The 18,309-nt window shown below is 40.6% G+C and overlaps 1 protein-coding gene across 5 annotated transcripts in view; it reads left to right on the top strand.

Annotated features, from left to right (window-relative positions):
• The window catches only part of akap9 (A-kinase anchoring protein 9), a 263,757-nt gene that overhangs the window by 118,996 nt on the left and 126,452 nt on the right, over positions 1 to 18,309 (top strand). For all 5 annotated transcript variants that reach the window (XM_043690268.2, XM_043690267.2, XM_043690271.2 and 2 more), the window contains 5 exons: positions 6,572 to 6,937; positions 7,503 to 7,970; positions 12,274 to 12,438; positions 16,119 to 16,256; positions 16,736 to 16,848. In XM_043690268.2, the coding sequence (XP_043546203.2) occupies positions 6,572 to 6,937; positions 7,503 to 7,970; positions 12,274 to 12,438; positions 16,119 to 16,256; positions 16,736 to 16,848 (1,250 nt within the window). The remainder of the gene's footprint in view (positions 1 to 6,571; positions 6,938 to 7,502; positions 7,971 to 12,273; positions 12,439 to 16,118; positions 16,257 to 16,735; positions 16,849 to 18,309) is intronic.

Raw genomic sequence — 18,309 nt, 5'->3', positions numbered from 1 at the left:
AGGCAAAGAAGCGTTTAAGGGACTTAAATGTTCAGTACTCCTTACGCTACCCAGCGATGTTACGTTTTAACCATGAAGGATCCGTATATAACTTTGGATCACCAGAAAAGGCTAAGGAATTCTTGGACTCTCTTAGATAAACTGTAGGACATAATGGATGTTGGTCTGCCTTCCCCCCCCGCCCCCCCCCCGCTTTGGTTTATATCCCCTCCCTTTTTTTTTTACCTTATTGCTTAATATTATCATGGGGGGTGGGGAGAAGGATTTGATTTTCTCCCCCCCCCCCCCTTGGAGTTGTTTTCTGTTATTATTTTATGTATATATGAGGGATGTATGTATATGTGTGTGTGTATGTATGTGTGTGTATATATATATATATATATATATGTGTGTATGTGTATGTGTATGTATATATATATATATATATAAGCTGGGGGATTTGGTTAATGTTGGTGGGGGGAGGTGGTTATCTTATTCGATTTTACCTCTGTCTTTAGGAGCGGGGTTGTTTTTCCCTTCGTTATTTTGTATTATCATATTTAATTATTATTTGTTGAACTGGTAATTTTATAGTTATATGTTTATATATGGTATTAACATTACCAAATATACCCAGGTGTTGGTGGGGGTGGGGTGCTCACTGTTAACTCTAGCTTTGTATTATATTTGAATTTTCCTCATTTTATTGAGGAGTGCCTGGGTCAAGGGTGGGGCATTGGTTGGGAGAGGATATGAGGGATTTTTGGAGAGGAAGTGACGCCCCCTGGGAACAAGGGGGAAAGTCTCCACTTAGATACATTTTATAATTTTTTTATTTAGAAATAGTTTTTTACTGTATTGTTGTGGGTGTATTAAAGAGGCTTTATTTTTGTAAATTTTACATGTTCCATGCTCGGGATGTTCTGGATAGGGTTCCCCCTCCCGAGGGGTCTCGGATTGGCCCAGAGGATTATGGTTGATCAGTCGGTTAAGTGGTGCACCTGGAATGTCAAGGGGAGTAATTCGCCACTTAAAAGGAAGAAAATATTATCAAATCTTAAGAAGGAAAGAGTTGATATAGCTCTCCTACAGGAGACACACCTGTCAGATAAAGAACACTTGAAATTACGACAGGGCGGATTTGATCAGACCTTTTTTTCTTCTTTTAGCTCAAAAAGCAGGGGAGTTGTTATTCTTGTTCGGAAGAATTTCCCTTTCAAAATCCTAAAGCAGATAAAAGACGAATCTGGACGATATATCTTGATTAAAGCCCTCATAAATGGAGAGGAATATGGGATTTTAAATTTGTACTGCCCCCCGGCACACCCCTTTAAATTTATAACGGAAGCCTTTTCAAAATTGATGGCTTTTGATGCCCGTCATATAATTATAGGGGGAGACTTTAATTGTATTATGGATCCGGAAATAGAAGGATTCCTAAGAGTACTGCAGGAGTATCTCCCAGATCTAGACAATTGATGGATCTGAACAAAGAATTAGGATTAGTAGATGTATGGAGATGTCTTCATCCACAGGGTAGAGATTTTTCTTTCTACTCTAATCCACATAAATGTCATACCAGAATTGATATGTTTTTTGCCCCCTCGATTTTTTTAAATTCCATATCATCCTGTAAAATAGGTAATATAGCAATTTCTGACCACGCTGCTGTATATATGGAAACTAAGGCGAGGAACAGTGGGACATCCCCTCGGCATTGGCGTATGGACCCCTTCTTAATGAAAGATAGTAAATTTGTAAAGTACTTCTCTCAAGAATTTAAAACTTTTTTAGAAATTAATTCAGGTACAGCTAGCAACCCGTCAATGATGTGGGAGACCATCAAAGCTTACACGCGAGGCTTGATCATCTCCTACTCAGCGACCCAGAAGAAATTAAAGGGAGAACAACAGCGTCTGCTTGAAGCCCGCTTAAAAGCGGCTGAAACAGCATACACTGATAGACCTTCTATTATTAAATTGCAAAGGATTACAGCTCTTAGGACAGCTCTAAATACTACACTTACTCAAACGGCTAAGAGGGAAATATTATTTGCAAAGCAAAGGTTATATGAATATGGCGACAAACCGGGTAGATACTTAGCATTTCTTGCAAAGAAAAAAAAGGCCCCTCAGACTATTATGTCTATCAAGGAAAGTACGGGTATTTTGACTCATGACCATAAAAAGATTAATGCGACCTTTAGAGAATTCTATTCTGAGTTATATAAATCACAGGATTGTGAAGATAGGACGAAGAGGATGCAGTCATTTTTTAAAAATTTGACTTTTCCAGACCTAACTCCGGAACAAGTATCGGTCCTAAATGCTCCTCTTACACCCCAAGAAATAGTTGATGCAATTAGGCACCTTCAAAATGGTAAGGCGCCGGGCCCAGATGGCTTTCAAGCTGAATTCTATAAAGAATTTACAGAAATACTGGTTGGTCCACTTATGGACATGTATAACTATGCATATAGTCAGGGCTGTCTCCCGCCTTCGCTGAAAGAGGCAAATATCTCTCTTATCCTTAAAAAAGGAAAGGACCCAGAAGATTGTACATCATACAGACCAATATCCTTGCTAAATGTAGATTTTAAAATCCTCTCTAAAACGTTAGCACTGAGATTAGAAAGGATACTGCCACATATTATAAAGGAGGATCAGACGGGGTTTATTAAGGGCCGTAGATCATCCAATAATGTTAGAAGGGCTCTGAATATGATTCAAGCTTGTCATCAGGGAAAGATACCAGGAGTAGTGGTTTCATTAGACGCGGAAAAGGCATTTGATAGGGTCGAATGGTCATATTTGTTTTACACATTGGAGAGGTTTGGTGTTGGACAGGTGTTTACCAAATGGATCTCAACATTGTATAGTGATCCCAAAGCAGTTGTGGTTACCAATGGATTAGGCTCGGATAGCTTCAGCGTGGGTAGGGGCTGCCGTCAGGGATGTCCCCTCTCGCCATTGTTATTCACGCTAATAATTGAACCACTAGCAGAAGCTATACGAGCTGATCCTAATATAGTGGCCCCAAGGATTGGTACAGGTAAACATAAAATTACCCTTTATGCAGATGATGTTCTTCTATTCCTCAGTAACCCTTTGATGTCCATACCTCGCTTAATCCAAGTTATTAATACATTTAGTGCATTCTCAGGCTATAAAATTAATTTTTCAAAATCGGAGGCTATGCCAATGGGTGGCCTTGCTGTGATACCCCGCTTAGCGGACGGTTCCCTTTTTCCCTTTCGCTGGTCCCTGGAGGGTTTCTTATATTTAGGCATTTTTATTACTCCAGTATTTGGTCAGTTGTATAAGGCTAATTTTGTGTACTTATTGGAAAGGATAAGGCAGGACCTCCAGCGATGGGGAGACCTGCCAATTTCCTGGTTGGGTAGAATAGCATTAATCAAAATGAATATCCTGCCCCGTCTCCTATATCCTATGAGAATGCTTCCGGTGATGCTGCCGAGGACGGCTTTATGTAAATTATACGGCTGGCTGAGTTCCTTTATCTGGAATCATAGGCGGCCCCTCATTAAGCTGAAGAAGCTACAGCTTCCACAGGCAAGGGGTGGATTGGACTTCCCAGATTTTAGGAAATATCAATTAAGTTCCCTATTAAGTTACATAGCTGATTGGGTCTTGTCTGATCCACAATCAATCTGGTTGGACATCGAGGCTTCTCAAGTAAAATACCCACTTATTAACCTTTTATTCTCAGACAAGAGGAAAATCATTACAGATCACTGTAAAAACCCTATAATACTGAATACAATCAAGGCTTGGAATATAATGCGGCAAAATGAGGGTAATTCACATAAAACATCCCCCTATGCACCGATAGTGGGAGCATGGGGATTCCAACCGGGGTTAACAGATGCCACTTTTAAACTCTGGAGATCCAGGGGTATCTCATGTCTCGGGGATTTATTTAAAGATGGGGTCCTGATGTCTTTCGGACAGCTGCGTCAGAAATTCGGATTACCCAATGGAGACCTCTTTCGATACTTCCAAATTCGAGATTATATACAGAAGAAGACTACGTTATTAGATAGTTTTTATAAATCCGATAGAGAATGTAGTGTCCTACGACCAGTGGGGGTATCTTCCGTCAGTAATATTTATCATTTACTACATGATGAAGTATCGGGAGATATGGATAATCTGCTTAAAACATGGGATCAGGATCTGGGACTAAAAATCTCCACAGAAACGTGGAATGATATCTGGGAAAATGCTAGAAGAATTACTATTTGTAACAGAACCCAGGCTATCCAGCTGAAGATACTTCATAGGGCCCATATAGCACCGGTTCGATTGGCAAAATTTAAGGCAGGAGCATCTCCAATGTGTCCTAAATGCAAAATAGAGGTGGGCACTCTTGTACATTGCTTATAGACCTGTCATAAGATCCGTAGATATTGGACTAAAGTAGCAAGTACCCTGACAGAAATTTTAGGAACGGAAATAAAAGTGGACCCTGTATCTCTCCTCTTGGGCTTTTCGAACTTTCCCTCCCTGGACACGTACGGGAAGAGACTATTTTCTATTCTTTCTTTCTGTGCAAGGAAAAATATTTTGATGAACTGGGTGGCGGAGGGCCCCCCTGGACTTTCAAATTGGCACAGACTAATTATGGAATGTATTCCCCTTGACTTCCTTACAAATATGGTACACCGAAAGACCGAATTATTTTATAAAATATGGCAGCCCTTTTTGAATTACATAAATACAGATATTTCAGCTATCCTAACAAGGGCTTTTATTTAATTGAGATTACAAACCTGGCTGGTCCGCGGCCCCTCGGGGGAGGAATCCCGCACGAATACGGGTTTTATCATATCTGATGCTAACACATCCCGAGCATGTAAGAGAGTTAAATATACACCCTGGTTAGTTGTAGGTTAGATTAGTAGATAGTTGAGTTTTGTTTTTTTTTTCTTTTCGTTTTTTTTTTTGTTGTTTTGTTTTTTTTGTCAAATTTTGGCTATTGTATATTTGAGCTAATTGTATATCAATGTTTATATCTGAGAGTTTTGTTTATTTTTGTAAACTTGTAAAAATGTTAAATTTCTAATAAAAATATCTATAAAAAAAAGATAAACTATTTCCACTGGCTGGAAGATTCTAGAACTATGGGACACAGTCTAAAATTTAAGGATCAGATCATTCAGGAAAGATGTTAGGGAGCACTTCTAAAACAAAGGGTGGTATAGGTTTGGAACACTCTTCCATCAATGGCTGTTAATGCTCAATTAGTTGTTAATTTTCAATCTGAGACAAATAAATTTTTTGTTAAACAATGGTTGAAGAGATATGGGCCAAAGGCAGGTAAAGGGTTTCCCCAATTTGAGTGGCTGACTTACAAATGCTCATACTTTTGAACGTGATCACATAAGGAAGTAAATTAATATTAAAAATCCAACATGTGAGCATTTCCTTCTACTTGTGAACAGCTATTTTATATTTCCCTGCATTGTGTTCTGATTTGTGTCCAAAGTGACTAGCGAACAGACTCAAGAATATAACCCATTTGTAATGCAAGGACTGCCTATATATGGAGTTAGTCCACAGATCAGCTATGATCTAATTAAATGACGGAACAGCCTTGAGGTGCTGAATGGCCTACCCCTGTTCCTATGACTCTCCAGGCCACCTTGAGGTGGGTATGTAGGTAGGATTTTCATAAATCTTGCACTTTAGTTTGGAAATGGTGCTATCGTGGTGAATGGTTTTTGTTACAAGATAATAATTGCTTGTTCAAGACAGAATGTCTTGTGCTTGACCTTCCAAATATGTGCAGGATTTTATTGCGCTTGATTGTCTTAAAATGCTCCACAGATTGAATTACGTTTGAGGTGAAGTTTTGTGGGAAAATACAGCAACCGTTCTGCACCAAAGGGTGTCCCAGTGATGAGAATCTACCATATGTTCTGATGCTTTCCCTATGTGGGCAATGCTGGTAGAACCCCATTTATGATTAATTTCCAGTTGATCTGAATAGATTAACTCGTCTTTTCCAGGAACAGAAGGCTGGGCTTTTATGTTAAAGCTGGTCATCAGTTGGCAAAAAATGTCAGCTGCCACTTGCTAGCCCAAGCTAGCAAGAAGATAAACAAAGGCTATAATTCAATGCTTTTTTTTCTGTTAAGAGCAGCAATAGTTTTGGCAACTGAATTCCTGTGGCTGTGGATAATGTGCATTAGCAATTTTGCTGTGTCGAGTTAATAATTGCTCTTAAGTGTAAATGAAGCTATTATATGGTGTATATTTTGGTTAACCTATGTTACGAAAGCATTTACTAAACGGTTAACCAAATGATTAGTAAAATTATATGTTTCAGATTGGTTGTTGTGGCTTTGGCGTTACATTTCTGTTAGGTAGTCTAACTTGTGAGGATAATATTGTGCTGCTTCTAATGACTCAGTGTTAATATAACAGACTATCAACTTGGAAAATGAAATAGTTTAAATCAATACTTAGACCCTTGACAACTTTATTTAAGTATCAGTTTTGTAAAATGCATCATGAGCACTAAAACACCAGACAAATGAGCTAATGGAGTAACTTTTTTTTCCACATAGGATGAGGAAAAGTTTGGGGTCACTCAAAGGAACATGAAACAGCTTGATCTTTCACAACAGCTGCAATGTTTGGGAAAAAATGTGTGTGCCATGAATAAAGAGGAAAGTTCTGATATGAAGGAACAACACAATCACAAATTGGAGCACGTGGAAACTGAAATAAGAACACAGTATAATCAAGGAGTGGGAATATTTGGAGAGGAGTCAATTCAATATGCTGGAGGAGATCCTACTTTCAGGGTCCTGAATGAAGTTATTCTAACAGATGTATTGCAAGAGAATGAAGAACAAAAGAGTGAATCTCATCAAGTTATACATCTTCAAAAGGAACAGTACGAAAAACGCATGCAGGAAGAAATAGCTAAGGTAAATACTAAAGAATATGGCACAATGCAAAAGATTTAGTAAAATTAGTGGTTTGACATGAATTGGAGAGGTTGGTTTTAAAGTTCCCTGTACTAGTAATCTGCAGTCTATTTTTCCCTTGCCTTATAATTCTCTCACTACAGCATAGTCACGAGTCTAAAATGACAATTAGCAGTAGCTGAAACTGCGCTGCTTTTGACTTTGAGAATGTCAGAAATGTTTGCTATGAAACAATAGAAATATTAAAGTTGTTTGATTTATGATGAGTTGGAGGAGCAGGCCTTGGACTGGGCTGGACAAAGTTAAAAATCACACAACACCAGGTTACAGTCCAATAGATTTATTTGGAAGCACTAGCTTTCGAAACACTGTTTCTTCATCAGGTAATTGTACCACCTGTAACCACCTGATGAAGAAGCAGCACTTCAAAAGCTAGTGTTTCCAAATAAATCTGTTGGACCATAACCTGGTGTTGTGTGATTTTTAAACTTGCTTTATGATGTATGACTCTGAGATGGTTTTTAAATCGGTATTTTAGTCCAGTGTATTTTCAATTATTTTGTAGGTGATCGTACACATGTCTGTACAGTTTGCTCAGCAGACAGAGATGGCCAGGATGACAAGGAACCTTCAAGAAGATCCTAATCCATGTAAAATAAGTGAAGAATTAGAGAAGGAAGTGGAGCAGAGGTTGAGTACTCTGAAACAAGATCTCCAGATTCAATTTGATGCAGACAGAAAAAGATTAGAAAATCTGTTTTCAGAAGAAAAAGAGAAACTTCAGAATTCCTTGAAACAAAAGGAAGCTGAAATTCAAGCTCTTCAAAGGCAATTGGAGAATTACAAGACAGAATATAAATTTGAAAATGTTGGTATAGTTACGGATGTGGCTTTGCACGAAGAGGTTTTGAAAGCTAACCAGCAATTGTACAAACATTCTTATGTTCAAGATCATTCAAGTCTGAATTTGAAGGAACTTAGCAGTGAGTGTAAAGTAGAAGATACTGAATTAACGATGCATGAAGTCGCACAGGTGAGTTTCCACTTCTCTGGAATAAATAATGAAAATCTTGTAGCAGTTCCTCTAGCACTTCCATGTATGTTATAGCAGAGCTCAGATCAGATTCAGTGCCTTATCAAATAGCTTAACCTTATATTCAAAATATCATAACAGACATTGTACAATATTCAATTTTTGGGCCACATTTTTTGAGTACAGCATGCTGATAATGTAACTTTGTGCCTGTATGAACATATGAATAGGTTTATATTTATTCATGTCCTACCTGTTTTGTTGGTGTATTTGGTGCCATCATGTTTTCATGAATCAGTTAATTTTTAAAATTCATTTGTGGGATTGTGGCATTGCTGGATGAATAGCTTTTATTGCCCATCTCTAGTTGCCCTTGAGAGGTGGTGGTGAGCTGCCTTCTTGAACCACTGCATTCCACTTGTGTGGGTTGACCCACAATGCCAGTAGGAAGGGAATTCCAGGGTATGACTGAATAACAGTTCAGGAACGGCAATATATTTCCAAATCAGGATGAGGAGTGGCTTGGAGGGAAAGTTAAAGCTGGTGGTGTTCCCATATATTTGTTTCCCTTGTACTTCAAGATGGTAGTGTTGGAAGGTGCTGTCTGAGGATCTTTAATGAGCTTCTGCAGTGCATCTTGTAGACAATGCTGCTACTGAGCATCGGTGGTGTGATGAGTGGATGTTTGTGGGTGTGGTGCCAATCAAGCTGGCTGCTTTGTTTTGGATGGTGTCAAGCTTCTTGAGTGTTGTTGGACTTGCACCCATCCAGGCAAATGGGGAGTAATCCACGTCCTGACTTGCACCTTGTAGATGGTGGGCTATCTTTACAGAGTCAGGTGGTAAGTTACTCGCTGCAGTATTCTTCGCCTCTCACCTGCTCTTACAGCTGTTGTATTTATATGGAAAGATCAGTTGAATTTCTGGTCAATGGTAACTCCCCAGGATGTTGATAGTGGGGTATTCAGTGATGGTAACACCATTGAATTTCAAAAGTCGAAAGTTGGATTGTTTTTTATTGGTGATGGTCATAACCTGGCATTTGTGTGGCTATTTATCTTGGCACTTGTCAGCCAAAGTCTTTATATTGTCCAGATCTTAGTGTATTTGAACATGTGCTATTTCATTATCTGAGGAGTTGCATGGTGTTGACAACTGTGCAATCATTGGCGAACATCCCCACTTCTGACCTTATATAGAGAGAAGGTCATTGATAAAGCAGCTGAAGTTGGTTGGACCTAGGACACTACCCTGACGAACTCCTGCAGAGAGGTCCTGGAGCTGATATGACTGACCTTCAAAAACAACGACTATCATTTTATTTACCAGGTATGACTCCAATCAGTGGAGTATTTGTCTCCTGATAGATTTGATTCCAGGGTTCCTTGATGCCATACTTGATCGAATGCAGTCTTGGTGTCAAGGGCTATCACTGTCATCTCACCTCTGCAATTCAATTAATTTTATCCATGTTTGAATCAAGGTTGTAATGAGTGGCCCTGGTGGAACCCAAACTGGGTGTCACTGAGCGAGTTATTGCTGAGCAGGTGCTGCTTGCTAGCATTGTCGATGACACTTTCCATCCCTTTACTGATGATCAAGAACAAACTGATGGGGTGGTTATTGGCCGGGTTGGATTGTCCTGCTTTTTATGTATGACACATACCTGGGCAAGTTCTGGAGCACAAGCCTTCAGTACTATTGCTGGAATGTTGCCAGGGCCCATGTCAGGGCAGTATCCAGTGCCTCCAACTATTTCTTGATATCATATGGAGTGAATCAAATTGGTTAAACATCTGTATCTGAAGATCTGATTGGTATCTGTAATATTGGGGACCACTGGCAGAGGCCAAGATGGATTATCCACAGGGCAGTTTTGGTAGAAGATTGCTACAAATGCTTAAACCTTACCTTTTGAACTGATGTGCTGGGCTCTTTCGTCATTGAGAGATACTTGTGGAGTCGTCTCCTCCAATAAGTTGTTTAATTGATCATCACCATTTGCTATTGGATATGCCAGGATTGCAGAGCTTAGATTTGATCTCCTGGTTGTGGGGTCGCTAGCTCTGAATATTACTTGCTGCTTACGCTATTTGGTAATTCTGTTTGGTAGCTTCATCAGGTTGACACCTCGTTTTCAGGTATGCCTGATGCTGCTCCTGGTGTGCCCTGTTGCACTCTTCATTGAAGCAAAGTTCATCCCCTGGCTTGATAGTAATAGTTGAGTTGGGGATTTGCCAGGCCATGAGGTTACAGATTGTGTTGAAGTACATTTCTGCTGCTGTTGATCCAATTTCATGGGTATCCAATCTTCAGTTGCTAGATCTATTCGAAATCTCTCCCGTTTACGATGGTGATAGTGCCACACAACATCATGGAGCTTATTCTCAGTGGGAAGGTGGGACTTCATCTCCATAAGGACTGTGCAGTGGTCACTCTTACTGGTTAGATGGATCTGCAACCAGCACTTTTTCCCCCTCGTGGTTCCTTCATCACCTGCTGCAAACCCAGTCTAGTAGCTATATCCTTTTGGAACTGACCAGCTCAATCAGTAGTGCTGCTCGTGCGCCCCTCTTGTTTGTGAACATTGAAATTCCCCACCCACCCTATACAGGGGGAACCTCAATTATCTGAACCTGATGGGCAGGCACTATTTCATTCGGATAATCGATTATTCAGTTAATCGATTAAATGCCTTTCCTCTGGGGCTCAGGAGTTTTTAAAGTCTGCTCCCCATTCAGAAGACTGCAGCAGGCCACAATGCGCGAGGCCCTGCCCCCAACACCGCCCCCACCCCTGACCCCGTCCAACACCATCTACTCGCCCCCAACAACCTCCGCCCCTGACCCCATGCAACACCACCCCCTGCCCCCAACACCGCCCCCCCAACCCTGTTCAACACCTGCCCCCACCCCTGTCTAACATCTCCCCCCCACCCCCCCACCACCCTTCCTGCCCCTGACCCTCTCCAACACCCCCTTCCCCCAGCCCAGTCCAACATCGTCACCCACACACACCCCCAACTTCATATACACCCACCCCACTCTCTGGGGCATCTGGACTGGACACCAACAACAAGACTTTGCAATTGCCTTCGTGGGGTAATTCTCCAAATAAGCCAGGGCTCCTGCCCAAAAGGTCGATTTTCCTGCTCCTCGGATGCTGCCTGATCCACTGTGCTTTTCCAGCACCACTCTAATCTTGACCCTGGGAAGTGTTGTCAAAGAGAGAGACCTAGGGGTTCAGATACATAATTCCTTGAAAGTTGGGTCACAGATAAAGAGGGTGGTAAAGAAGGCATTTGGCACATTTGCCTTCATGAATTGAATAATAGGAGGTGGGACATCATATTGCAGCTGTACAAGACATTGGTGAGGACATGTTTGGAGTACTATGTACATTTCTGATTGCCCTACTATAGGAAGGATGTCATTAAACTGGAAAGGGTGCAGAAAAGATCTACAAGGATGTTACCTCGACTGCAGGGTTTGAGTTAGAGGGACAGGCTTGGTCTTTTTTTCCTTCCTGGACAGTATGGGCCTGAATGGTGAACCTATTAAGGTTTAGAAAATCATGAGAACCATAGATAAGCTGAATAGCCAAGGTCTTTTCCCCAGGTTAGGGGAGTCCAAAACTAGAGACCATAGGTTTAAGGTGAGAGGGGAAAGAGTGTCAACTTTTTCCCACAAAGGGTGGTGCGTATATGGAATAAACTGCCAGAGGAAATGATAGAAATGAGTACAAATACAACATTTAAGAGACATTTGGACAAGTATGTGGATAAGAAAGGTTTTGAGGGATATGGCCTAAATGCAAGCAAATGAATAGTTCACTTTAGGAAACCTGGTTGGCATGAACAAGTTGGACTGAAAAGTCTGTATCAGTGCTGTATGACTCTATGATCTCTTAATTCTTTGGTAAGTTGAACACAAAATGCAGTGCACTCGGACATGCTTGATTGTTACAGGAAATTGGGAGTTCTGTCCTTAGCGCTAAGCATTTTCCCGTAATCAATTGGAGTACTTTCTCACTTTTGAGTATAGGAACACCTGGACTAGTTAAGATTTCTTGAGACAGTGTTTAAAGAGCTGTCTGATTCTCATGTACTTTCTGATAAATTTTAAAGAAAAATTAAATAAGAATTTAAACGCACAGTCTGAGAATATATTTAAGCAGTATTTATTCAGAAGCACTAAAACATCTGCAGTAGAATGGTAATGTTGCAATATGACATTTTGGATGAATGATATACTTTACAAACAGAAAATAAATTGCAGCCTCACCTTTTTCCAACTTGCTCACAGGAGAGTTTAGAGGACTTAAGGCAGGAGCTTGTTCGACAAGATCAGGAACATCAGCAATCAGTAGAAGCTTTACGACAATTTCATGCACTACAGCTAGAACGACTGCATGATGAACAAGAGCAATTGTTGGCTGAGGTGGAAAAACTGAAGAAGCAACTTGCAGAGGTGAGAATAAATTAACAGGATGCAGATTGAGAATAATATGTACCCAGTTTATAAAGATGGAATGTAGGCACTAACACAATATCAATATATATTAAACCGAGTTAAAAAGGGTCCTAGAAATCTGAATGTAGGACATCTGAAAATCAACAAAAGTACTGAAAGGATGAGATGGAGATGTTTATATATGAATAAGAAAGAAATTGGGTTGCAATTTTAGATTGAAAAGTTTTGTGGAAATTATATTTTAAAAAAATACCTAAAGAACCAATAAAAACAGAAATTTGGGAGAACTTGTGTATGATACATTTACTTCTTTAGTGAGGGTCATGGTGAGTGAAGAGAGATCAATCAGATTTTTTTTGCTGCATATTTTTGTATTATTTGCAGCCACGATCCTGATCTCTTTTTAGACCTCTGTTCAATTTCTCTATTTCCCATTTTCTGGCCTTTATCTTTACCCTTGCATATTATACTAAATAAGCTTAGCACAAACATCAAGGTCTAAATGTCATAATTCTTCAGGGTGCTCTGTAAGATCTGATTTTTTTTTTCTCTAAATTACATTGTGCAGAATGACTTCCATCTTGGAACTGTTTCCCATGCTTTCTCTTCATCATGACTTTTCACATCATGATTGAATAGCATTGAATCCAGCATTGTATTATTCCTTTGTGATACATTACATCCATCTCTAGTTGTGTGGCTGTTAGAAATTTCTACTGCAGTCACACAGATTATATTTAGCTTGTATCTTTCCAGCACTGATCCTGTAAAAACTTAACTCGAGGTTGCATGTATATTATCTCATGACTATAATTTAGTATTAGAACCTTATCCTTAGCTGAGACTTTCTCTTATCTAACCAATAGGCCTATGACCAAATTCGCCCAAACTTTGACATTCCACAATTACTGTTACTTTTGTTAACAGATTGTCTCTTATTTTCTGCATGTTTTTACCATTAAGCAGCCTCTAATTTCTTCTTTGCGAGGAACAGTTTCTGCTGCAACAATTTGTTCACTCAAATGTTGCACTAATATTTAATTGACCCTCATTGAGCCATTGAATTATTACAGCTCGAAGAGGCTTACAGCTCATTGTGTTTGTGCTGGCCCTCTAAAGGAGCCATTCACCTAATGCAGGGCACCAATGATTTATTTTTTGCTTACTCTGTGTTTTTCTTTAAGGAAACAATTAGGTTTCTAGGTACTTTGTTTCCCTTCTAGCTCCATATTTACTAGGTGATGTATTTACATAATAACAATACCTTCTGTATGTCTGTTGATATGCAGTATATATGGTCTTCGGATCTGTACAAAGGCAGAATTAAAAGGATTCATTGATATCCTCAATGATTATCAACCTTCTATTAAATGTAAAGTTACAATATTGTACAAAGGAAAAGCATTGTTTCCTTATACAGCACAGTTTTTAGCACAAAGCAACAGGCATAAATTAAAATCTTCTTGCTCAAAAGAACTGGCAAAGACTATTACACACAGAAAGTCATCAGCCTAAAGACATCTTTTGGAGATTGATGAAGCCACAACTTGTACCCCACCATCAAGGATTGACAAAGCTGGAATTCACTTGCAGTACTTTCAAGTTGCTTTTTGCCAAGTTAATGAAGTCTTTCTTTATTGACAGGTTCAAAACTGTTCTCTTTTGAAGCTTTCCTCCTCAGACCATCTCACTTAGAGCTTGCCAACCACTTTTTCCCCAGTCTGCCTCTGTCTTCCTCCTCACATCTTTCAGAATCTGCCTCATACACTCTTGGAGCCTCTCCTTGATTTTCTCTGCTGCTTACATCCTCCTGTCTAGTCTCTCCTTGCCTCCCTTTCTTTCTCTCCCCTTCCCTTGCAGTCTCCCTCCCTGCCTTTCACGCTATCCCTTCATTATTTCTTGTCCTCCCGCTCTCTCTCTCTCTCTCTCTCTCTGGATTTCACTCTCTCCTCCTCTCCCTTGCAGCCTTCCTCCCTCATCCCCTCCCTATCACTCTCAGCATCAATTTGAGGGAGAAGCAGTATGGAAGATTTCATATTGGATCAATTTTTCTTAATTGGTCTTTCCTGTGGCTGAATGGTCTTAGGTATTTTGGGATTTCAGGTGCAAATTCACCCCCAACCTTCCAGTGGCATATTTTGAATGCTGACATAATGCCACTGCCCTGCCATTTCTCTGTTCCTCTGGAAACATTTCCTTCTCAGACAATTCAATTCTTTTGGAAGTTTCAATTGACTCAAATCATTGATTAGGGATTTCAAGGATTGCTGAAACTATCCCTGGGAAATTTATTATAAACCTTTCTCCACTCCATAAAGCAACTATTTACCAATAATATTTGCTCATCACTCAGTCTTGTTGTTGTCTGAGATTTGTTTTGCTGAATTTAAGATGTATGATTGATTTTAACCAGTTCCGCTATGAGTCACTTTATTAAGTACCTTTAGAAGTCGATGAACAGCATGACAACAACATTATCCTCATCAATCCTCTGTTACATTATCTCAATAAAAACTCAAGCAAATTAATTAAACATAATTTCACTTTAAAGGTCCCATACATGCTCTCCATAACTCATATGGTGGAGAATTTCACAGGGTCACCACAATCTGAGTGAAGAAATCCTCATTTCTGTCCTAAATGATACACCCTGTATCCTGTGACTGTGGCCCTTGATTCTAGAGCACACAGTCAACACACAGCAAGTGGAACACCATCCCCAGATCCAGTCTGTACAGTCCTGTCAGAATAATACATTTCAACAAAACCCTCTATCATTCTACTAAACTCCAGTGAACGCAGGCCTAGTTGACACAATCTCTCAGAACAAACCTGGCACCCCAGGAATCAACCTGTTGAATTTGTTGATAACTCTGTCTTGTGCAGTTTTAATTCTTGACCTCAATTCACTGAACAGACTATCACTATTAAAATATACATTTTCTGGCTTAAATGGGCTTAGATAAAGGCACCAAAACTACTGACAATACTCCAGGTATGATCTCACCAAGGTCAAGTACAGATTCAGCAAGACACCCTTGCTCTTTCACTCAAATTCCCTTGTAATGAACGCTAATATATTTGCCTTTCTAACTGCTTGCTGCATCTGTATGCATGTTTTCAGTGACTGATGAACAAGGCCATCCAGTTCCCTTTGTACATCAACATTTCCCAGTTTATCACCATTTGAATACAATTCTGCCGTTCTGTTTTTCCTACTAGAGTGGATAATAAAATTGCAGTACTGTGGAATTCATTCTCGTGGTTGCTTATCAATCTCATTGTGAAAACGCTAATTGTGACTACTTGCACCGCAGTTGATATATTCTAGATTCTAACTATTTGCTGCATAAAAATTTTTCTTCATGTCGCCATTAATTCTTTTGCCAGCCAGTTGATGTGCCTAGGTCCTTGATCCTTTAGAGCAGTTTCTGTCCATCTACTCTGTCTCAGCCCTGTATGACTTAAAAAAAAGTGTCAGTTCTCAACAATACCTTTGATTAACAATCAAAAATGCTAAAATAAATGTTTCCATTTCTTTCACTTTTAAACCCTGTATCTGGTTTTAAATAAAATTAGTATGCAGTCAATATAATTTGACGCTTGAATGTTAATTGATAAAATATTGGACCAATTTAATGTTCACTAGAATTTTTTCACATTTTATTTATTTACAGAATGGTTCTATTTATAATGAGAAACTGACATTAGAAAATGAAAGAATGTTTGCAGAATTGGAAAAGCTTAAAAGTCTTAATGCAACTGGAAAGGAAAGGCACTCACAGGGAATCCACAACAGTACACAGACAGAGATGGTAAATTGTGCTTGTCTAATAATGCAGGTCTGATGTTTATTTTTAAATAATTTCTCAATTATTTAAATTCAGCACTTATATGCTGTCAACAAATGAATGTAAAATTCGTGGGGCTGTTGTATTTATTGGTTTCAACAGGTAAAGGCGTGGCATCGTTTACACCATTAATAGCTGAAGTCTTGTGTTGTCATAGCAGCATACAAGAGGGACTTAATTCTGTGCTGTTTGTTTTGCCAAGCCAAATGTAATGCATTGGTCTCAAATTTGCAAAACATTGAAAAGAAGTAGCTAAAAACAGTGTTGTTTCGTTGCATGTTTCAGCATAATTTGGAGCTGATAAATTGAACGTTATGTGAATTTGCTTTGGGTCTGGAGTTTGTATGAAATCAGGAAATGAACTTAGGGAAGAAAAGTGTTAAAGTAAAATGACAGGATTTTTGTCATTTGTTAATTTGCTACCAATCCACAACTTGGGACAGAGCAAAACAGAAGACCAGCATAAATCCAAAGAACATCCTCACGATCCAAAGAGCATATCAACAAGTGAAGAAAAATCCGAAGACGATGATGAAAATGCCATCACAAAACAAAGGTTAGCATGGTGTAACAATTTGCTTCACAAGTTTGAATACTCAACATTGAAAACATGAATTAATTGAACCCTATTTGTATTTTATTTCCCCAAGTTAAATTTTAAAGTTTAGAGCTGAAAATGTGTTGCTGGAAAAGTGCAGCAGGTCAGGCAGCATCCAGGGAACAGGAGAATCGACGTTTCGGGCATAAGCCCTTCTTCAGGAATGAGGAAAGTTTGTCCAGCAGGCTGAGATAAAAGGTAGGGAGGAGGGACTTGGGGGAGGGGCATCAGAAATGCGATAGGTGGAAAGAGGTCAAGGTGAGGGTGATAGGTCAGACTGGGGTGGGGGCGGAGAGGTCAGGAAGAAGATTGCAGGTTAGGAAGGCGGTGCTGAGTTCGATGGATTTGACTGAGACAAGGTGGGGGGAGGGGAAATGAGGAAACTGGTGAAATCCGAGTTCATCCCTTGTGGTTGGAGGGTTTCTAGGCGGAAGATGAGGCGCTCTTCCTCCAACCGTCGTGTTGTTGTGGTCTGGCGATGGAGGAGTCCAAAGACCTGCATATCCTTGGTGGAGTGGGAGGGGGAGTTGAAGTGTTGAGCCACAGGGTGGTTGGGTTGGTTGGTCCGGGTGTCCCAGAGGTGTTCTCTGAAACGCTCCGCAAGTAGGCGGCCTGTTTCCCCAATATAGAGGAGACCACATCGGGTGCAGAGGATGCAATAGATGATGTGTGTGGAGGTGCAGGTGAATCTGTGGAGGATATGGAAGTTTCCTTTGGGGCCTTGGAGGGATGTGAGGGGGGAGGTGTGGGCGCAAGTCTTGCACCTCCTGCGGTTGCAGGTGAAGGTGCCGAGTGTGGAGGTTGGGTTGGTGGGGGGTGTGGATCTGACGAGGGAGTCACGGAGGGAGTGGTCTTTACGGAATGCTGATAGGGGAGGAGAGGGAAATATATCACTGGTGGTGGGGTTCGTTTGGAGGTGGCGGAAATGACGGCGGATAATGCGCTGTACATTGAGATTGGTGGGGTGGTAGGTGAGGACCAGTGTGGTTCTGTCCTGGTGGCGGTTGGAGGGGCGGGGCTCAAGGGCGGAGGAGCGGGAAGTGGAAGAGATGCGGTGGAGGGCATCGTCGACCACGTCGGGGGGGAAATTGCGGTCCTTGAAGAAGGAGGCCATCTGGGTTGTACGTTTTTGGAACTGGTCCTCCTGGGAGCAGATGCGGCGGAGACGAAGGAATTGGGAGAATGGGATGGCGTTTTTACAGGGGGCAGGGTGGGAGGAGGTGTAGTCCAGGTAGCTGTGGGAGTCGGTCGGTTTGTAGTAGATGTCCGTGTTGATTCAGTCGCCTGAGATAGAAATAGAAAGGTCGAGGAAGGGGAGGGAGGAATCTGAGACTGTCCAGGTTAATTTGAGGTCGGGGTGGAAAATGTTGGTGAAGTGGTTGAACTGTTCAACCTCCTCGTGGGAGCACGAGGCGGCGC

This window comes from Chiloscyllium plagiosum, unplaced genomic scaffold, assembly GCF_037043375.1.
Source record: "Chiloscyllium plagiosum isolate Xiang-an unplaced genomic scaffold, Cpla_swu_hap1 HiC_scaffold_5, whole genome shotgun sequence".
In the NCBI taxonomy this organism is placed as follows: domain Eukaryota; kingdom Metazoa; phylum Chordata; class Chondrichthyes; order Orectolobiformes; family Hemiscylliidae; genus Chiloscyllium; species Chiloscyllium plagiosum.
This window is presented reverse-complemented; position numbering and strand designations above follow the sequence as displayed.